General features: G+C 38.4%; 1 protein-coding gene across 1 annotated transcript in view; it reads right to left on the bottom strand.

The window, feature by feature from the left end:
• The window catches only part of LEKR1 (leucine, glutamate and lysine rich 1), a 209,108-nt gene that overhangs the window by 59,944 nt on the left and 126,014 nt on the right, over positions 1-23,150 (bottom strand). Inside the window, exons 8-9 of the mRNA XM_043875221.1 lie at positions 11,009-11,086; positions 10,465-10,668 (exon numbers count right to left, since the gene is read on the bottom strand). Of these exons, the coding sequence (XP_043731156.1) occupies positions 10,465-10,668; positions 11,009-11,086 (282 nt within the window). The remainder of the gene's footprint in view (positions 1-10,464; positions 10,669-11,008; positions 11,087-23,150) is intronic.

The raw sequence follows: 23,150 nt of genomic DNA, 5'->3' as shown, positions 1-23,150 counted from the left end.
CTAACACCATACACAAAAATAAACTCAAAATGGATTAAAGATCTAAATGTAAGACCAGAAACTATAAAACTCCTAGAGGAGAACATAGGCAAAACACTCTCCGACATAAATCACAGCAAGATCCTCTATGACCCACCTCCCAGAATATTGGAAATAAAAGCAAAAATAAACAAATGGGACCTAATGAAACTTAAAAGCTTTTGCACTACAAAGGAAACTATAAGTAAGGTGAAAAGACAGCCCTCAGATTGGGAGAAAATAATAGCAAATGAAGAAACAGACAAAGGATTAATCTCAAAAATATACAAGCAACTCCTGAAGCTCAATTCCAGAAAAATAAATGACCCAATCAAAAAATGGGCCAAAGAACTAAACAGACATTTCTCCAAGGAAGACATACAGATGGCTAACAAACACATGAAAAGATGCTCAACATCACTCATTATCAGAGAAATGCAAATCAAAACCACAATGAGGTACCATTACACGCCAGTCAGGATGGCTGCTATCCAAAAGTCTACAAGCAATAAATGCTGGAGAGGGTGTGGAGAAAAGGGAACCCTCTTACACTGTTGGTGGGAATGCAAACTAGTACAGCCGCTATGGAAAACAGTGTGGAGATTTCTTAAAAAACTGGAAATAGAACTGCCATATGACCCAGCAATCCCACTTCTGGGCATACACACTGAGGAAACCAGATCTGAAAGAGACACGTGCACCCCAATGTTCATCACAGCACTGTTTATAATAGCCAGGACATGGAAGCAACCTAGATGCCCATCAGCAGATGAATGGATAAGGAAGCTGTGGTACATATACACCATGGAATATTACTCAGCCGTTAAAAAGAATTCATTTGAACCAGTCCTAATGAGATGGATGAAACTGGAGGCCATTATACAGAGTGAAGTAAGCCAGAAAGATAAAGAACATTACAGCATACTAACACATATATATGGAATTTAGAAAGATGGTAACGATAACCCTATATGCAAAACAGAAAAAGAGACACAGAAATACAAAACAGACTTTTGAACTCTGTGGGAGAACATGAGGGTGGGATATTTCAAAAGAACAGCATGTATACTATCTATGGTGAAACAGATCACCAGCCCAGGTGGGATGCATGAGACAAGTGCTCAGGCCTGGTGCACTGGGAAGACCCAGAGGAATCGGGTGGAGAGGGAGGTGGGAGGGGGGATCGGGATGGGGAATACGTGTAAATCTATGGCTGATTCATATCAATGTATGACAAAACCCACTGCAATGTTGTGAAGTAATTAGCCTCCAACTAATAAAAAAAAAAAAAAAAATGCCAGTACTATAGGATGGATATGACTGGCTATGTGCTTGTTAGAAGCAGAGAGGCAGGAGAATCCTGGCAATTTTATTCATTTTCTTTCTTTTTTTCTAATTCAGATTCTTTATTAAAGATTAAAAGACAAATTAAAATTAAAATGTAAATTATACTGAAGCCCTGTTCTGAAGATTAATATTGAGCAAAACAACTTTTTACTTAAGCCAGGTTTACTATTGGAAAAGAGATTTTATTGATTAGAAAATTTCAGTGAACATTTTCAGATGGGTGCCTATGAGTACATTAGAAGTTACCTTTACTATCAAATGGATGGTATTGACTATTTGAAGTGCTTGAATTTTAATCTCTTGGAGACAGTTATAATTTTGATATCAACAAAAGTAGAATCCATTTCACATACATTCCTCTAATGGACCCAGTACAATGGGTTATATGTGTATGTATCTATTTAGAATAAAAACTGTGAAAGGCTAGTAGATTATAGAAGTTAAAATATAGTAAGCCAAGGTTCAAACAATGTTAATGAAGTGATAATCATTCACAAAAATCATTCACAAAATTGACAGAGTTGTGATTTTTTCATGACGTTTCCACAAAATATAAGGTGTTTTGAGAACTGTTAGAAAATTTATGAACTTGTGTGGGGTGATAATTTTGCTTGATATTATAGCTACAGAAACTAGGACTTTCATGTCTCTTTGATTCCTGCTGAGTCTGTTCTCGACTCTTCAGCGCAATTCTCTAATGAGACAAGACAGAAAGAATGATTATATGTGATGTTGCAAACACGCTGTCCTTGATTACCATGGGCTGGGCACTGAGTAATGTATACAGAGATGATTATATGTATGAAAAAGATAATCTTGATACTAAAAATAAAAGCACACTTAAATAGTACACTCAAGAAAGAGCTTGCACATTATTCAGGAATATAAAACCATCTTAAGACACTGAAAAAGAAAAACCACTCTTGTCTTGAAAGAAACGATGAAGTTTTGACTTTTACTCTAGTGAGGCTTTCTAGGAGAAACCTAGAGGATTTCTAGAAATAAAACGTTGTTAGAGGTATATTCATATATTAAAAAGCTGAAAATGTGTAACTATTTTTGAATATCATACAGATATCCAATTTCCTCTTTAGAACCAGTTCTAGAGATATTGATGCTTTAGAATAATAAGAAACAATACAGATTCAGGTCCTATATTTGGATTTTACTAAGAATCCAATAAAGAAGATCATCCCTAGAATCCAGGAGTTTGAATTCATATTTGGCAAGTCAGAAGGTGACTCGCTAGCAGACAATGAGAGCTTCCAAGTTTTAAATTTTGTGATCAGTGGTTTGACTGGGATTATATTCATTCCCATTCATCCATATATCCAACTAGCAAATATTTATTGAGTACCCACTGTGTGCTGGGCACTGTTTCAGGCTCTAGGGATATAGTCATTCTTTCTTGCCATTTGCTGATACATTAATGCAATTCCCTAATTTTTAGAAGATCCTGAGTGGTAAATGACTATCTAAAGTGACAAGATTCACAAGAGGCAGAGCTGGTTCAAGCTTATACCAGCTTAGGGCTCTCTTCCCTGTAATTTTATCAATATATTTCAAAAACAACATTTAGAGTTTGCCTAATAGGAAAATTAGGATCTACTCACAACTGAGTATTTATTTTAAAAAACTTTTAACTTTTAAATTCTTAGACTAAAAAGAAAGTGAGAATCTAATTTCATACATATATGCGAAAAGCTAGATTCCCTTAATTGTAGTTAAAAACATAACTGCAAACAAATGTCAAACCATAATGCCAAATGACAGCTTTAAATTCTGTTTCACAAGTTGTTCTTTTAGAGATGTCTTCACATTGTCAATCAAAGAGATAATTTTGATTTTGCACAAATCCTGCCTCTGTTAAAAGTAGTGTCTGTGATATCATAAGAAGTTTGGCAAGTCTCTTGTTCTGAAAGCTATTGATAGACAGGAAATCAGAGAAAGAGGTAGGTCTGGGGGAAAATATCAGATAAGATTTGTTATTTTAGAATGATATTACTAGAACACTTCATTTCATAATGCTTTAAACTAACAGAATTGCATCCAAAATAAACCACTCCATGGACTAATCTTTACAACTTTAAGAGTAAAGCAGATAATACTGAACTCAACAGGTACTTACTGAATATCTAAATCACTAGTGCAGGGTATAAAAATTAACAGGATATGATGCTTTAAGAGTTTAACAACCTAAGGGAAGATGAAAGAGAAGGAATCAATACTTTCTGGGCACCTACAACTTACTAGGCATGATACTAGATGCTTTAATTTTTACAAGAAGGTAGCTGTTATTAATATGCCCATTTTACAGAAAATGACAATGACCCTTAAAATTATTAAGCTAGTTGTCCAAACTTGACACTGGTCAAGTTGGGATTTAAATTTATGTTTGCTTAACTTAAAAGTCCATTCTTTTTTATTCAATACTAAGTCACACTACCACGAGGTAACAGAACCCTTGAAACCTTGCTTCCACATCCTTTTTTATATTGTTATTGCTTCTAGCCTTCATGAAAGTATGACAAAGTCTCAAAAAAGTAACCAAACACCAAGTTTATCTTCTTATAGGCTATGTTGTGAAATGTTTTTATTCTACTTTTGTTTTGAAGGTATAGTTCTACTTCTGATTTTGCCAAGGCACTACAGAAAGGATGACAAAAGTCACATTATCTTTATTAAATGAATGAAAGAATCCTGGAAGAGTGAAGAGGTGGGGTAAGAAAGCAAGGGGAAGGTGAGAGGGGGTACTCTGGGATTTTCTGCTTTCTGCAGGGCTGGAAGTTCTCTGAAGATTCAGTGTTACAACATGATTGAGAAAGAGAAGCTGACAGAATGGATCCCTTCAGGACAAACGCTAAGAGAACTGTACAAACTGTAGTGGGGGGGGGAGGAACACGGGTTAAAAGCTAGATACAACAGTTTGACTTCTGTCTTTGCTAATTACGTTAACCTGAGCAAGACACGTAGCCTTGCTTAGCCTCAGTTTCCTCAAGAAGAAAACGTGGAAAATAATACCTGCTTCAAAAGAGAGGGCCACAACTCTGCTGGCCAGAGTCTTTGTGCAAATTTGAAAATGGCTTTCCCTCTGGGTTGGTGAATTAGAAGAAAAGCTCCTTCTGAGTGAGACCAGACATAGGGACACAGGGTTTGGTGAGGAGGGGATGGCACTGTTACGCAAGAAAAATAAGCTCTTTCCTCTGTGGCAAGTGGTAAGGAGGGCAGAGTTCAGGCTGGTTTTCAGATTCCTGATTGTTTCTAACGAGTACCGCACAATGATGCATCTTGCTTGGGGCTGTGTGAAAACAAAATCATGTCCACAGAAGCATTCAGAGGGCTCCCCACGACTGTGAAACCTGGGGCTGGTGAGAGAGCTTGAGAGGGAGAAACGGGGGAGGAGAGAAGAAAGAAAAGAAGGAGTAGGGGAAGAGGGAACCTGAAGCAGCAGATATGTTTAATCAAGGGGTCATGTCATATACAGGAGAACAGGAAGCTCCATGAATCGCCTGAAATAATTTGTCAGGTTTTATGTCTATTTTTCTGAGGTGAGGGTCTATAGCTCTCAAATATAAAAGAGAAAGAGAAGAGGATGAAGAAATTGTGAAAGAAGTTAATGTGTGTGTGAGAGGGGGAATAAAATTCTTCCCTATAGCCTCAAACATATGCTTTGTGGGGACAAGGAGCAATTAGGTAAATTTCAGTTAAGGTAGGTAAAGAGCTAGATAGCTTGAGATACAGACAGATATTATTTATTTCACAAAATCATTCACATGCAAGTCAGTTGCACCTAACTTTGGTCACAATGAAGCTTTTCCTCCAACAACATTCTTCACTAATCCTGTCATGTTATTGGCAAGTAAATCACAATAATTCTATATTTTTTTCTTGGAATTTACCAAGGTAGGGCCTACAAAGCTCCTGGGCATGAAGGTATATGGTGTGAGCTGTTACAAACAGCTGCGTGTCTCAGTGGTACCACTGTAGGCCACACATTACTTGTAAATGAATTTCTCAGTGTTATACGTGGGCAGTCTTCAAGTTTAAACACATATGTTCTTCTAAAATGTATTTGTAAGTTGGTTACAGGAAATTCCCAACACATTTTACTATAGCAGTAATTTTCCAAAAAGAAGGAATTCGGTCTGCAGGCCAGCCCACAAAACCCTATTTAATCCGTAATACTTTTGACGTGGTGTCACAAATTCATGTTTCCCGGTCGAGTTCTGGCCTTGGCCTAAGAGACCTTATAGCCTGGAAGCATGAGAGTTGAGGGCTCTCTTTACACAGAATTTTAAAAACAGCCACACTTTTCTCTGGCACTGTTCCTGTGCCATGCCCTGAGGAGACCCCTCTCTGCAGCCCCAGTGTGCCTGTGACCAAGCTGGCCAGACCTTCTCTACCCCGAGCATTTAGGATCTTGAGGACCTACTTCTCTTCCTTCCAGTGGAGCCTCTTCTCCTAAGGGAGCTTCCTCAGATGAGTGTGGAGGACAAAGCAATACATAATTAAATAGATTTGTACTAAGGATGAATTATTTCCTAGTCACTAACTCCTTTCCTGCTCCAAATTCAGAAATTCTGCCGATTTTTTTCTAGAGCCAGTTCTGGCTTTTCATATCTTTTTTCCTCCTCTTCTGAAGCTACATAGCTTATAAGTCTCACACTTTCCATAATGGTCCCAGTGCAACCATGGCAAATGGCTTTGCTGTGGGGAGGGGACGGGGAGGAGGGGCAGTGTGGGGAGAGTGCCTGAATTTGCAAAGCCCACCCTAGCACCCTGAGCTAGCTGGGCTCTGGCCTCTGGAGAGCACATCTTGCAGCCTGTTGGTTGCTGTCTTTCCAAGGCAGAGGTTTGGGACCTTGCTGTGTGGCAGATTCCCAGGCACCGCCTAGCCCTCTCTACAGGTCTCATCAAAAGTCTCTATTTTAAGTTTTTTTTTCCTGAGCCCAGATTCTTTTTTCTGGAAGGACTTTCACATCTCCAATTGCTTAAGGATACCTCTATTTAGAAATTCCATTGGTCCTTCAAACCAGAGCTCCAACAGCAAATTTTCTCAGTTGAGAGACAGTTTACTGGGGGAAGAAAGTGGAGAGAGGAAAGCCAAGTTCATCTATGAGCCTTAAGGAATATCTGCTGTCACATGATCATAGGAGGGGAAGACAAAGAACCAAAATAGAGACAGGAAAGGGGCAGGATAACAGCTTGCCTCTGAAGTCAAAATTTTGAGGCAGGTTTAGACAGTAATGTCAAAGCCTCTGAAAGGTCACTTGTTCTTAAGGATGTCTTTTTACCTTGGCTCTCCCATCTTCCTCTGGCTCAACATGGAGTAAGCCCTGGCTATTTGCTCTCATCCACTTGGTACAGACATTCAAACAATCCAACGGAAACTGGCAGGGGGTTAAAGATTTTCACTTTTCGAATGTCTCTTAGGCTTCAGTTCAGTTCAGTTCAGTCGCTCAGTCGTGTCCGACTCTTTGTAACCCCATGAATCGCAGCATGCCAGGCCTCCCTGTCCATCGCCAACTCCCGGAGTTTACTCAAACTCATGACACATCGAGTCAGTGATGCCATGTAGCCATCTCATCCTCTGTTGTCCCCTTCTCCTCCTGCCCTCGATCCCTCCCAGCATCAGGGTCTTTTCCAATGAGTCAACTCTTCGCATGAGGATATGCACAAAACCCTTTGATTAGAATCAAAACAGTAAATGGCCTGACTTCCTCCTATTGCCCATTGCCAATCCCTTCTTCACCCAGCAATCAGAGTGATCCTTCCACAGTGTCATTCCTCTGCTTAAATCCCTCCAGTGGTTTCTTCTCATTGCACTGGAACTAATACCTGTACTCCAACAGGTTCGTGAGGCCCTGCAGACCTGGCCTTGCCCGTGTCCCTCACATCTGCCAGGCTTCAAGTCACACTGCCACTTCTGAGAGCTCATCAAGCTCATTTATCGCTTGTAAGACTCTTCCCTGGCCCTTGGCGTGGGAACCGCTACCTGTCTTCCTTTATGCATCATTTTGGAAGTTACTTTTACAACCACCCTTGCCAAAGCAGATATCCCTTCTTGCAGTCTCTACTACAATACCCCTTTACTTACCTTCTATCTGTTATTACAATGTGTAATTATTCTGGTTAGTTCTCTACTTTATTTATTTTGTTACTGTTTGTCTTTCTCATTAGAATTTAAGCTTCACAAGGAAAGGAATGTTTCAGATTCACCACTGTATCCCCAGGGTACATAGTACCTGGCATATAGTAAATGCTCAACAAATAATTGCTAGCTAACTGAATTACCCAAAGCAAGTCATTCATCCACTCCACAGATACTTATTGAGTGGATACATGTACCAGATTCTGAGGATATAATAAATGACAAGATGGACAAAATGTGAAGCAAACCCTGGACAAGGAAAAAAAAGACAGTGCTTATATCTAAGAGTAATCCTATGATAATACAATAACTTACTGGGCTACAAGCACATATTAATTTTTATTATGTGATAGACATTATGTCAGTACATTTGGTGCCACTAAACAACTAAGGAATATCATGCCTGCTTTTTGATAGACTAAAGTATAGAGAATAAAGAAAGAAAAACAGCAAGAGGGAAAAAAGAGGGGAGGGGCAGAGAGGAGAAGAAGAGAAGAAAATAGTCCAGTGACGTCTCTATTCTCAGAAAACTTAAAGAAATTATCTTTAACACTTAAAATAGAAGATAAGGTTAGAGTCATACTAAATTTAAAAAAAAGAAAGAAAACAGCAAATTTGGTATGCTATTTCAAAGCAAACAATCCCCTAAGAAAGCTCTATATTTATTCTAATAATGTTGTTAATCCTGAAAACATTCATGAAACTGCCATCTTCAAATTGCTGCCAGAGATAGTTTATTAAGCATACAAAAAAAGAGAAAACATTTTACTTTATTTTTAATCCCCAATGATATTTCCCAGATTGATTTCCCATCATTCTCCTTGAACTTGCTTTCACTGGACCTATTGAGATTGCTTTAAAAATCAAATTCATTCCTAAAGGTCAAAGATTCATCATACTGAGGATATTCTAAAACATGCACACTTAAGCCAATCCTCAGAAAAGAGTTCCAGGAATGTTTGAACAAAGATAGAATCTTCTCAATGACCACTATGAAAGAGACAGAATTCATCTGGATAAACAGCTAAATCTAACTAATCTGACATCACTAGAAATGGGGTATTCTGTATCTTTCACATACATAGAGTATATAGCTGATTTTAATCTTTCTGATACAGTCACCCTTATGGCCATCAATTATTAACCCATACTATAAACACGGGCTTCCGCAGTGGCTCAGCAGAAAAGAATCCGCCTGCAATGGAGGAGACGCGTGTTCAATCCCTGGGGTGGGAAGATCCCCTGGAGAAGGGCATGGCAAGCCACTCCAGTGTTCTTGCCTGGAGAAGACCCCTGGACAGAGGTGCCTGGCGGGCTACAGGCCACAGGATTGCGGAGAGTTGGACGTGACTGAGGCGACCGGGCACACACAGCTATGAACAGAGGGCTCAAGACTCCCGGTATGTGTAGGGGTGCTTGTCTCTACCACATATGGGGCCAAACTGCACTGCTTTCAAAGTTTTTTGTTTGCACTTAGTTTTTCTTTCTTCTTATGCATGGTCAGTCTTTCAGCTGCCATCACTTCTTGTTACTATTAGTAAGTCTGGCTCTTGCAAATTTCCTGCTTATAAAATTGCTGCTTCTAATATGTACTGGGACTAGCAATGACAAAATTGTGAAATGGCAGAAGTGGGGGTGGGATGAAGACTCACAGAACTACAAGATGCAACACCTTAGCAAGAGGCATGTTACTGGTGTAGCAGGGCAGAGGAATAAGTGGTGGGTGGCAATAAGCTCTGCAATTGTTCATCTGACTCAACCAAAGAGAAGTAAATGAAAATTATCTCAGGGGAGACAAGAGATAATCCTTGTTTCTCTGTGAACTAGACAGACCTCTGACTAGCCTGGAGTAGACATAGATATAATCGAGGGCATAGTGTTGGTGAGAAAGTTCAGAGACAATGAACCTAATTCTAAGGTGCCTGCCATCCATTTCCATGGCCTCACTCCCAAACTCCACATCTGGGAGCAAACAGCTGCCCTCAGAAAGAATGAAAACAAGATTATAAATCTTCTAAATAGAAAGCAGTCAAATACTCATAAAATAAAATGAATAAAATGAAAAATGATAGAAAAAAATGAAAAACAAATATCTAATTATGTCTTCTGTACACAGAGAATAATACAAGACAAAAATTCTTATCCTCATGAAACTTGTACTCTTATGGAACATGTAAATGGCATAATACCTCCCATTAAAGACTCCTAGATTTAATAAAAGCCAACAAAACCCCTAGCATTATACTATATACCAATGTGAATTCAAAACAAAGGAAAACCCCTAACATTATGCTATATAACAATATGGATTTAAAACAAAAGGATTCAAATAATAAAAGATATTATCAGGCAAATGAAAATTGAAAGAAAGCATGGTTGAGTTATTAAGTACAGATAAGTAAAGACAAAGTAACTGAGCAAAAATATCTAGGATGGTTGGAGGAATATGCTTCTTAGTATCTTTGATATTAACTCATTAACAGAGGTATCTCTGCTTTGCTTTTGGACAGTCTTCAATACGAGGTGTTGACAAATAACAGAGAAGAAAAGTAGGAACTTAAAAAGGGAAAAGTGATAAAGAGATAAAGATAAACAGATCTTTCTGTTGGAAGATGATAGAATCCAACAATTACTGGCCAAAGTGAAATTCAGTAGTATAAGTACTACACATGATCTTTTTGATTCAACAAAAATCTAACACCAAATGCCATGTGGGTTCCATCCTACTTGCACTAACTCAGTGAAGTTAAGCAAGTCCTTTAACCAGTTTCGGCTTCAGTTTAATCACCTGTAAAACGGGGTGGTAGGATGAGATGACCTTTCACGTGAAACTTATCGTTAATCTTGGATTTCACTGTTATCAAAATATATAGGACCTTGATGTTTTAAATATATATGGATTACTGACTTAAACATAAAATATATTTGGAAATTATTCTTGACTGTACCTTTCACTTTTCAGTGTTACAACTTCTTCCTTTGTCTGAATCAGAAGAGTTTTGGTTATTTCCAGTTCATTTTCTGCAATATTAATTCTTCTTTTTAAATCATCTTCTTGCCTTTCTTTTGCAGTCAGTTCTTCCTGTAAAGTTTTATATATTTGTTGACAAGTCATTAAAGAGTCTTCTTTTTCTTTAAGCAATCTGGTATGCCTAAAATGGAATAAGGAAAAAAACCCAACCAATATGCATTTAATACTATATTTTTATGTTTATCAAAAATGTATAAACATCTCATTTAAAAATAAAGAGTATAACTTTAATTTTTAAAATAAGAATGCTACATAAATAGATAGTTCTGTGATTTAAAAATTTTCTTATCTAGGCAGAGGCAAAAATCATTGAAGAGCTTCAATACATTATAAACTAGGGTTAGATATTGTTTACATAAGCAATACTATAAAAAAAAGTTAAGTACATTTTAAATATTATCTAAAATATGGTTTCAAATTCAATTACTAAAAATATTAAATAAAAAATTTGCAATGTGTACCGTGAGTCAGAGATAATGGATTCAAACTTCAGTTTTCTAAGTTCTCTTTGACACTCATCAGCTTCATTAGATTTATTCCTAAAATAATACAAAATAGGTTCAAATATTTTATTTCAAAATAGTTAAAGTGAAAATGTTTCCCCTTTTGTTAAGATACATTTTTCCTTTATTACTTTTCTTATCTTTATATTCTACTTGTTACATACACAGATTTCCTTAAAATTAGAATACATACTCAAAGGGTTTCTGTTTGCCAAAAATACCTTAATTTGTTAGTCCAACTATATGTGTTTTTCTATATCATTATTTTATTTATCCATTAAAAATTTCTTAGCTTCTTTATATTACCATTTCTTTAAAGAAATAAATATTCAGTCCATTTCTATACCGGCCAAGTAATCTCCTATCAGGCAGAACTGCATTTAAATAAAATGTCTAAACGTTAGACAACATTAAAAGGGGTAAGAAAAGAAAAACCCCTATGCGCAAGTGACCAAAAGCAGGACAATTCTGGAGGAAAGCTGATACTTCCAATGAGGTGACAGACATGGGGTCAGGTTTTTGGTTTTTGTTTTTAAATGATGTTAAGCCTGAGGGCAGACCCCAAACTGCACCATACAGGAGAACCAAAATCCAAATAGAAAACTCACAGTCATTCTGGCTTGAAGAACTACAGGGCAGTGTCTGAGGACAACCACAGCTGCTGGGAGGTAAAGAGTGAACCCCTGAATGGGAGCGACCCGGAGAGAGGGAATCCCAGATACTGCATATAAACTCTGCCTATATGTCTGGCTGAGCCCTGAACTACAGGTGACCTGGTGAAGACTCCAAGCAGCCTAATTAAAGATGAAAGAACTGAACTGAGAGTTGAGCTGTTGCCATAGAAACAGAGTTGTGGTTTTAGGCCAACCAAATTAATTGCCTATTTAAAGCCACACAGCCCCTTCCCCACCACCACATCAACAGTATTTGGAGAAATAGAACCTAAAATTTCTGTAACATAACATTCACGAAGTTCAGAATATTAAAAAAAAAAAATTACTCAACATAGGAAGAAACAGAAAAGCAGGACCTATTCTAAAGAGAAAAGACTGTTAAAAGGGACTGACTCTGAGATGACCCACATATTGAAATTAGCAGACAAGGACTTTTGAAGGCACTGTTATAATTCTGCTTGAAGACATAAAGGAAAATCTAGTTCTTGAAAAGATAAAAAAATCTCAGCAGAGAAATAAAAACCATTAAAAACAACAAAATGAGTTAGGGAGTCTGAGATGGACATGTACACACTGCTATATATAAATGAATAACCAACAAGAGCCTACTGAATAGCACAGGGAACTCTGTTCTCTATTATACGGCGGCCTGGATGAGAGGGGAGTTTAGGGGAGAATAGATACATGTATATGTTTGGCTGAGTTGCTCTGCTGTGGACTTTAAACTATCATAACATTGTTAATTGACTATACTTCAATATACAACAAAAAGTTAAAAGAAATGAAAAAAAATTTTTAAAGAATGAAATGGAAATTCTAAAAAAAAATAAATATTTGTCTTGATCTTATATGACTGGGTTTGTAATAATATTCAAAAAGTTAACATATTAAGAAAGATTAATATTCTAGTTTGTTTGTATAGGCTTCTCATTAATAACATATGAATATACTTTAAAATAGCTTTATAAGCTATTTTAATAAGTTTATGAATGTACAAAGAAATATGTTAGATTATTAATGGGTTTGCCCTACTTGCAGAGTAACTTTAATTCCTAATATACAATGAACATGAACAGCATTCATTTACTTTTATTCATTTATTTTCTTTTTTACTGTAAAATATGATAAAATTGTAAGCTGCAGAAAATTATGTGAACAATTTATATAATGAATTATTATGAGGAAACTAATTACTAGCATCCAGGTAAAAAAATAAAACCTCATCAGCTAGCTTAGAAGCTTCATACCCTCGACCCAATCATAGTCAACTCCCTCTCTCCTAAATTGGTCATTCTTGAAAATTTTTTGGTAATCACTTTGATTTTCTTTGGAGTTGTATTGCCCAAATTTTATCCCTAAATACTATACTTTAATTCTTTTTCTTTTCATAAAAAATTTTTTTTAGAATATGTTTCTTTTATTATCTACTTTTTGTAAAATAGCTTGTTTAAGTATTACAGTAACATACAACTGTTGCTGTTCAGTCACTCAGCCATGTCGGACTCATTTTGACCCCATGGACTACAGCACGCCAAGTCCTTCCTGTCCTTCACCATCTTCCAGAGCTTGCTCAAACTCGTGTCCATTGAGTTGGTGATGCCATCCAATCATCATTCTCTGTCATCCTCTTCTCCTCCTGCCTTCAGTCGTTCCCAGAATCAGGGTCTCTTCCAATGAGTTGGCTCTTAGGATCAGACGGTCAAAGTACTAGAGCTTCAGCATCAGAATCAGTCCTTCCAATGAATATTCAGGATTGATTTCCTTTAAAATTGACTGGTTGGATCTCCTCGCAGTCCAAGGGACTCTCAAGAGTCTTCTCCAACACCACAGTTCAAAAGCATCAATTCTTTGGCACTCAGCCTTCTTTATGGTCCAACTCTCACATCCATACACGACTACTGGAAAAATTACAGCTTTGACTAGACAGACTTTTGTTGGCAAAGTAATGTCTCTGCTTTTTAATATGCTATCCAGGTTTGTCATAGCTTTTCTTCCAAGGAGCAAACGTCTTTTAATTTCATGGCTACAGTCACCATCTGCAGTGATTTTGGAGCCCAAGAAAATAAAGTCTCTCACTGTTTTCACTGTTTCCCTGTCTATTTGCCATGGAGTGATGGGACTGGATGCCATGATCTTAGTTTTTTGAATGTTGAGTTTTAAGCCAGCTTTTTCACTCTCCTCTTTCACTTTCATCAACAGGCTCTTTATACAGCCTTGATGTACTCCTTTCCTAATTTGGAGCCAGTCCATTGTTCCATTCCAGTTCTAACTGTTGCTTCCTGACCTGCATACATATTTCTCAGGAGATAGGTCAGGTGGTCTGGTGTTCCCAACTCTTTAAGAATTTCCCCCAGTTTGTTATGATCTACACAGTCAAAGGCTTTAGTGTAGTCCATGAAGCGGATGTTTTCCTGGAATTCTCTTGCCTTTTCTATGATCCAACAGATGTTGGCAATTTGATCCCTGGTTCCTCTGCCTTTTCTAAATCCCGCTTGATCATCTGGAAGCTCTCAGTTCACATACTGTTGAAGCCTACCTTGGAGAATTTTGAGCATTACTTTTCTAGCATGTGAAATAAGTACAATTGTGTGGTAGTTCGAACATTCTTTGGCACTGCCTTTCTTTGGGATTGGAATGAAAACTGACTTTTTCCAGCCCTGTGGCCACTGCTGAGTTTTTCAAATTTGCTAGCAAATTGAGTGCCACACTTTCACAGCATCATCTTTTAGGATTTGAAATAGCTCAGCTAGAATCCCGTCACCTCCATTAGCTTTGTTCATAGTGATGCTTCCTAAGGTCTGCTTGACTTCACGCTCCAGGACATCTGACTGTAGCTGAGTGATCACAGAACACTCAGTAACATAACACACGATGCTGTGCTTAGCTGCTCAGTCGTGTCCAACTCTCTGTGACCCCATGGGCTGTAGCCCACCAGGCTCCTCTGGCCATGGGATTCTTCAGGCAAAAATACTGGAGTTGGTTGCCATGCCCTCCTCCAGGGAATCTTCCCAACCCAAGGATCACGCTCAAGTCAACTGCATTGTGGGTGGATTCTTTACCAGCTGAATCACCAGGAAAGCCCAAGAACATTGGAGTGGGTAGCCTATCCCTTCTCCAGGAGATCTTCCCGACCCAGGAATTGAATCGGGGTCTCCTGCATTGCAGGTGGATTCTTTAACAGCTGAGCTACCAGGGAAGCCCGTAATATACAATAAACTCACACAATTTGAAAGATTTGACATATGTATAAAAACTATCACTAGAATCAAGTAGCACTTGAGCATACTTAGAGCCTAGATACTGGTCTCTAATACCATTCCCACTCAAAGGAACCAGGACTGCTCAGAGAAACAGCTGATTCCAAGGCTGGGGCACAGTAGGTATTCCTGAAACAATTTGTTATAATGAAAGTAAAGTGAAGTCACTCAGTGTCCGACTCTTTGCGACTCCATGGACTGTAGCCTACCAGGCTCCTCAGTCCATGGAATTTTCCAGGCAAGAGTACTAGATTGGGTGCCACTTCCTTCTCCAGGGGATCTTCCCAACCCAGGGATCGAACCCAGGCCAGGGATCGAACCCGGGTCTCCCGCACTGCAGGCAGACGCTTTACCGTCTGAGTCACCAGGGAAGCAATGAAACTAAGGAAGTACTTATAAAAGATGATGGGAATGTGTTCCAGCATTGTAAGAATCAGCTTGAAGGGGCCCCCACTAGCTAACTTGTGTGCCAAAGTAATTAAGTACAGTAATGATTGGTGAACCATTGAACAAAATAAAGTTCAGGAATCCATACCAATAATTGATAAATAATGGGAAGAGGGAGGTTCTTATTTAAAGTAGAATGAAGAGGGATCACTAATAAATGAGGAGGGAGATCTGGAGTTGGAAAAATCATCTAACAACAACTGGATAAGGACTGGATGAGGCAAAAATCATTTATGGATAAATGCTGATGAAAATCGGAGCATGTGTATGTATTTAAAGTGTCCCTTATAGACTGTTTACTGGTTGAAACAGAACAAAAACCCTCAGCAATAACCTTCAGTGAAAGAACTAAGTTCTACTTTGACCAGGTGATCAAAATTAACATCACCAGTGAAAAGCAGATGCTCATGTGCCTCCAGCTGTGATGCCCTGAGAAGTGCTTGTGCTCACCTATGAGGTTTGCTGGCTGAGAGTACATATCCTTAATCCAATCAAGAGGAAAATACAAAATGGAAAAAATTTTATTTAAAAAAAGTATGAAGGGTTCTACATTCTTCAAAATTGTCCATGTCATAAAAAGATATAGCCATTTGAAAACTAAGTGTATTATGCAATGACATGGGAAAATATCCAGGATATATTACTAAGTGAAAATGTTTAAAAGATGCATTACTTTGAAAAATGGACTACAAGGATATATTAAAATATAAAGATGATTTTTTTTTTGTATTTCTGTATTTCCTAAGTTTTATGCATTTACTTTGAAATCAAACAAAAATGTTCCTTTTAGAAATGCTTTGAGACTCAGCAGCCCTAACCACAGCTTTTACTCTACGTTCAGACTCATACACTTTTCTGAAACTAGAGGCAGGGACAGCAGAACTATTGTAAGTGGTTATTTTTACTATGTGGACAATTAATTTTGGCTGCAATTTGGAAAAAAGCTCCCTGGGGAGTCTACCATCCCAAGAGCTCTCTTCACTGTGGTCACCTCCCACCCCCATGCCACTCTTTGTATGGTCTGCCCTTCACTGCCCAATTGTTATCTTCACCTTCATTAGAATGGGAGGAATTGGAAGGAATAGAAAGAATGCCTACATCTCTTTAAACACACATTCCTTCTTTTACTCTCAACAAATAGTGTTAATCCTTTCTCTTCAACTGCTTTGAATAAGCCTAAGGAAAGGCCCCTGCTGCGCCTGCCAATCAAAGCAAAGGAAATAGGATAGAATAATTGGATATTTTCCTCTAATTTGAAAGGCAAGGGTCTTACGTTCCACTCGTTTATGTGAAATAGCTATTCTTAAACTGCTTTCTTGATATTTCCACTCTGTGTCCAAAAGGCATCTCAAATCTAACAGATCAAAAGCATTGTTTTCTATTTCCCTCACCCCTATATCTATTTCTTTTACAGATTCCCCCACTTAAATAAATGGCACCAACACATGATGATACTAATAGTAACACCTTACATATCTCACACTACCCTCAAACCAGCCCTTGTTCAGCCCTTGTTACAGTAGAGGAAACTGAGAACAGAGGTAAGTAATGTGCCGAAGGTGACATAACCACTAAGTAGTACTGCTAGGACATGAACCCCAGCAGTCTCCATCTGGCTTCTAGGCTGTTAGTCACTGTACTCTATTGCCTCTCACCTGTCTACCCAGAGGCTGAAAAGCCCCAAACCTCATTCTTTATTATTTCCTTTCTTTTCCAGTCCTCTTGCTCCCCAACCATATCCACTCCATCAGTAAATCCTGTTAGATTGATTCCTGGCCTCTATTTCTTTCCAATTCCATGCTAGCCCGACACTAACCCAGCCACTCCTTACTTGCATGAATGCACAACCTCATCTCCCTGATCATTCTTGCATATTCATTTCAGTCCATTTTCCATGTAATAGCCATCAACCTTATAAAACAAATCAGATCAATTCACTCTCTTGCCAACCGCCCCAATAGTTTCCCTCTGCAAAAATCCAAAATCCAAAATAGACTTTGGACACAATGGTATATTCATTTCTTATTGCTGCTATAACAAATCACCATAAATGTAGGGGTTTCAGTTCCGTTCAGACGCTCAATTGTATCCGACTCCTTGCGACCCCATGAACTGCAGCACGCCAGGCCTCCCTGTCCATCACCAGCTCCCAGAGTCCACCCAAACTCATGTCCATTGAGTTGGTGATGCCATCCAACCATCTCATCCTCTGTTGTCTCCTTCTCCCCCTGCCTTCAATCTTTCCCAGCATCAGGGTCTTTTCAAATGAGTCAGTTCTTTGCATCAGGTGACCAAAGTATTGGAGTTTCAGCTTCAACATCAGTCCTACCAATGAACACCCAGGACTGATCTCCTTTAGGATGGACTGGTTGGATCTCCTTGCAGTCCAAGGGACTCTCAAGAGTCTTCTCCAACACCACAGTTCAAAAGCATCAATTCTTTGGCACTCAGCTTTCTTTATAGTCCAACCCTCACGTCCATACATGACCACTGGAAAAATCATAGCCTTGACTAGACGGACCTTTGTTATCAAAGTAATGTCTCAGCTTTTTAATATTCTGTCTAGGTTGGTCATAACGTTCCTTCTAAGGAGCAAGCGTCTTTTAATTTCATGGCTGCAATCACCATCCACAATGATTTTGGAGCCCAGAAAAATGAAATCAGCCAGTTTCCACTGTTTCCCCATCTATTTGCCATGAAGTGATGGGACCAGATCTTAGTTTTCTGAATGTTGAGCTGTAAGCCAACTTTTTCACTCTCTTCTTTCACTTTCATGAAGAGGCTCTTTAGTTCTTATTCACTTTCTGCCAGAAGGGTGGTGTCATCTGCATATCTGAGATTATTGATATTTCTCCCGGCAATCTTGATTGCAGCTTGTGCTTCCTCCAGCCCAGCATTTCTCATGATGTGCTCTGCATATAAGTTAAATAAGCAGGGTGACAATATACAGCCTTGATGTACTCCTTTTCCTATTTGGAACCAGCCTATTGTTCCATGTCCAGTTCTAACTGTTGCTTCCTGACCTGCATACAGGTTTCTCAAGAGCCAGGTCAGGTGGTCTGGTATTCCCATCTCTTGAAGAATTTCCCACAGTTTATTGTGATCCAAACTGTCAAAGGCTTTGGCATAATCAATAAAGTAGAAATAGATGTTTTTCTGGAACTCTCTTGCTTTTTTGATGATCCAGCAGATGTTGGCAATTTGATCTCTGGTTCTTTTGCCTTTTCTAAATCCAGCTTGAACATCTGGAAGTTCACGGTTCAGGTATTGCTGAAGCCTGGCTTGGAGAATTTTGAGCATTACTTTACTAGCGTGTGAGATGAGTGCAATTGTGCGGTAGTTTGAGCATTCTCTGGCATTGCCTTTCTTTGGGACTGGGATGAAAACTGACCTTTTCCAGTTCTGTGGCCATTGCTGAGTTTTCCAAATTTGCTGACATGTTGAGTGCAGCATTTTTACAGCATCATCTTTTAGGATTTGAAATAGCTCAGCTGGAATTCCATCACCTCCATTAGCTTTGTTCGTAGTGATGCTTCCTAAGGCCCACTTGACTTCACATTCCAGGACGTCTGGCTCTAGGTGAGTGATCACAGCTTTGTGATTCTTGCCACCTCTTCTTAGTATCTTCTGCTTCTGTTAGGTCCATACCATTTCTGTCCTTTATTGAGCCCATCTTTGCATGAAATGTTCCCTTGGTATCTCTAATTTTCTTGAAGAGATCTATAGTCTTTCCCATTCTATTATTTTCCTCTATTTCTTTGCACTGATCACTGAGGAAGGCTTTCTTATCTCTCCTTGCTATTCTTTGGAACTCTGCATTCAAATGGTAATATCTTTCCTTTGCTTTTCACAGCTATTTGTAAGGCCTCCTCAGACAGCCATTTTGCTTTCTTGCCTTTCTTTTTCTTGGGGATGGTCTTGCTCCCTGTCTCCTCTACAGTGTCACGAACTTCTGCCCATAGCTCATCAGGCACTTTGTCTATCAGATCTAGTCCCTTAAATCTATTTCTCACTTCCACAATATAATCATAAGGGATTTGATTTAGGTCATACCTGAATGGTCTAGTGGTTTTCCCTAACTTTCTTCAATTCAAGTCTGAATCTGGCAATAAGGAGTTCATGATCTGAGCCATAGTCAGCTCCCAGTCTTGTTTTTGCTGACTGTATAGCTTCTCTATCTTTGGCTGCAAAGAATATAATCAGCCTGATTTCAGTGTTGTCCATCCGCTGGTGTCCATGTGTAGAGTCTTCTCTTATGTTGTTAGAAGAGGGTGTTTGCTGTGACCAGTGCATTTTCTTGGCAAAACTCTATTAGTCTTTGCCCTGCTTCATTCTGTATTCCGAGGACAATTTTGCCTGTTACTCCAGGTGTTTCTTGACTTCCTACTTTTGCATTCCAGTCCCCTAGAATGAAAAGGACATCTTTTTTGGGTGTTAGTTCTAAAAGGTCTTGTAGGTCTTCATTGAACTGTTCAACTTCAACTTCTTCAGCATTACTGGTCGGGGCATAGACTTGTATTACTGTGATATTGAATGGTTTGCCTTGGAAACGAACAGAGATCATTCTCTTGTTTTTAGGTTGCATTTAGGACCCTTTTGTTGACTATGATGGCTACTCCATTTCTTCTAAGGGATTCCTGCCCACAGTAGTAGATATAATGGTCATCTGAGTTAAATTCACCCATTCCAGTCCATTTTAGTTCCATTTAGGAAAATCAGGAGAACATTATATCTCAGAAGGCAATAATAATGTTCCTAGATCACCTCAACTGTGTGAAATGTTGCTCTTATTTGGTCAAGTAAGAGCTTTATAAATGAGAAATTCATGCTGGTCATGGCTGATTATTGCTTACAATCATTAGTTAAATGAGGAGGAGGTGGCTGCTAATAAAATTGAAGTATAAGTAGGTTACAAAGGTCCTCAAAGTAGAAAGCATATTTTATATAAGCATTTTAGACATATTCACCAGTAACTGATAAAATCATTTTAAGTGATAAATCATTTTAAGTGAATTTTGTTCTTTTCATTACATATGTGAAAACGAATACATTCACACTGCAACCTATTTAAGCAATATATAAGTATATAGAGTAAAACATATATATAGAGTACAACAAGAGTCTCTGCATACCTCTGAGTCTCACTTCCAGAAGAAGCTATTGCAATTCTACCAATCATTTATTCAATGAATTTGAATCCATATATATTTTTATGTATCTTCATATACATTTTTTAACATGAGTGGAGTCATTTTTCTAATCATATTTTTGATTTCTAAAATTCCTAATAGCTTCTTTTGTTTAACAGGCTGTTATTCTTTCATGGTTACAATCCTGGATGTACTTTGAAGGATAGTCTAACTTTAAAAATTTGTCTTAACATCTTCTGTTTGCTATTTAACAATTTCTCCTTGTGTTAAAATTTTCTTGTGTGAATTCAGAGCCATCTGCAACAAGGCTGGGGGGAGGTTTTTCTCACATACCTGGTAATCTTTGGTTGGGTGTTTACCCTAAGCCTAAATTTCTATGTCTTCTCATCTGCTTTGCTGTTTATTGTTGCCTAGACTGTTTTTAAAGGTTGTGATGAAGGGGCAGAGTATGCTGGGGGCACTGGAAGTTTGTCTTAGGATGTGGGAACCCTGGGCTCTCCTGGGGTTCAGTAGCTGCCAGGGTCCTCAGCTCCAATCCTCACACTCATTGCTTTATTCTGGGTACAGATGCCTTGCAAAAGCTGCTTCACATAGGAACTGTTGATTGGGGGAGAGGTGTCTTGGTGAGGGGCCATGGCTTAAATGTTCCAAATATGATTCCTCAGAGTAGGTTTCATTGGATCACTTAAATCAGAATCGTGTGTGTGTGTGTGTGTACGGGGTGTTTTAAATGCAGATTGCTCAGAGACATCCCAAGCCGCAAAGTAAAACCAGAATATCTGTGGGAATGGAGCCCAGACACTGATCCTAGGACTGGGTCTGTGGGGGAGGTCATACTGTAACACACAGTTTCAATAAACTCCCCAGGATTCTTCTGTAGACTGGAGTTGGAGAATCCCTGTTATGATGATTTGCGAGATCCCACTCCCTTCTGTTTGTGTTAACTGATTGCAAGTGAGTCCTGCCTATCACATGCCCACCACACAATCACTTTTCATCTAGTTTATTCCTCTGTAGAGTTGACTCTTTTTATTGTCCTTCCTATGTCTTTCCTTTTAGGAATTCCTAAAAATTTCTCACCTTTTATAACAGTCTTTCTTGTTAGTCTTATTTACCTAACTTATCCTACATACATATATATAAAACAGAAGTGTATTTCCTCATTCTCTTTATATATACATACAGTTATATATGTTAAAACTAATAAAGTTGCATTTGACAGCATCCATATTTTTTATTACTTTAGGGAGGTCTTCCCTAAATTAATCTAGATGTGACATGAGATTTGTAGAAAATGTCATTACTTTTCAGAGCATCACTAACACTCTACTTCTTTAGTAAACATTACTGGTTACCTTCTGGACATGTACTATAGCTTTCTTCACAGCCATCAGAGCCCCATTATCATCTGTTCTCAGGACAAATTCTGCTTGACCTAACTCTGGTAGTCCTGCTGCCCCTGCCAGTGATTCATTTAGGAGAGGGTTGTAAAGGGTTCCAGCCAAGAGATATAATGAGAGGGCTATTTGGCAGCTTCTGGGAAATTCTTATCTCACTTCTAAGGAGACTCTAGAAAAACAGGCCCTTCCGGCCCCTGGGGTGGTTATATTTGGATGTGGTACCTGGACCTGCAGCCATTTCATGATGTTAGGAGACTTAGCCTTGGGGTGAAGCCAGTGCTGAGGGCAGCAGAATGGAGACAGAAAGAACATCCAGATCCTTAGTGACGTTGTTGAGTCAGTGGATTGACTAAACTTGAAACCCCTCTACCTCCGTTACTCATAGCTCAAAGCATCTTAAGTGATGAAATCTCTATTTTCAAATATGTAACAAGTTCTTCTAAACCTTGGAAAATATTTCCTTATACATCTTAGGGAGAAAAGAACCTCAGCTCATCCATTTAAAAACTGCCGTTTCCCATAAATAAAAATCCACAAAATTTATATCCAAACATTTAAAAATTTTTAAACAAAAAAATTATATTAAGTTGGATAGGTGAAACTCATTCCTATACCCACCCACCACCCCACACATAAAGAGCAGGAATTTAATTTTTTTAAAAATATGATTTCATAGTGCCTTCCAATTTTTGGAAGTTCAAACATGTTTGAGTATGTAGAGCAAATCTCAAATTTATTAAGAAATTGTATGTCTGAATTTTTGAGTGTATTATTTTGACTTCAAACTGAATTTATCATAAAACAATGGCCAAGTTAAAAACTTGGTTTTAACCTTTTAATAAAATAGTTTTTAAATACTATTGGAGACTTACTGAGCTCTGAGTGCCTTAAGCTGTCCCAGACCCTGATCCCAAACACCCAACCTACTCAACTTCATCCTGTTTGTGAAGGAGCATAGACGGAGAAGAGATGGAAGAGGTAGGTATGGGCAGCACAGAGAAAGGTCTCTAGCAGTTGGGACCATTTAAGTGGCTCTATCTTTTGTAACTCAAGTTTTCTAAAAGTGGTTACTTTGCTCATTTTCTAATTTTAAGAAGTTCTCATATAGGAAGAACCAGGTTTGTTATAAACTGAAACAACAGCATCAGCATTTTTGCAGTGATTTCCTCCAG

The sequence above is a fragment of the Cervus elaphus genome, chromosome 19 (assembly GCF_910594005.1).
Source record: "Cervus elaphus chromosome 19, mCerEla1.1, whole genome shotgun sequence".
NCBI classification, from domain to species: domain Eukaryota; kingdom Metazoa; phylum Chordata; class Mammalia; order Artiodactyla; family Cervidae; genus Cervus; species Cervus elaphus.
This window is presented reverse-complemented; position numbering and strand designations above follow the sequence as displayed.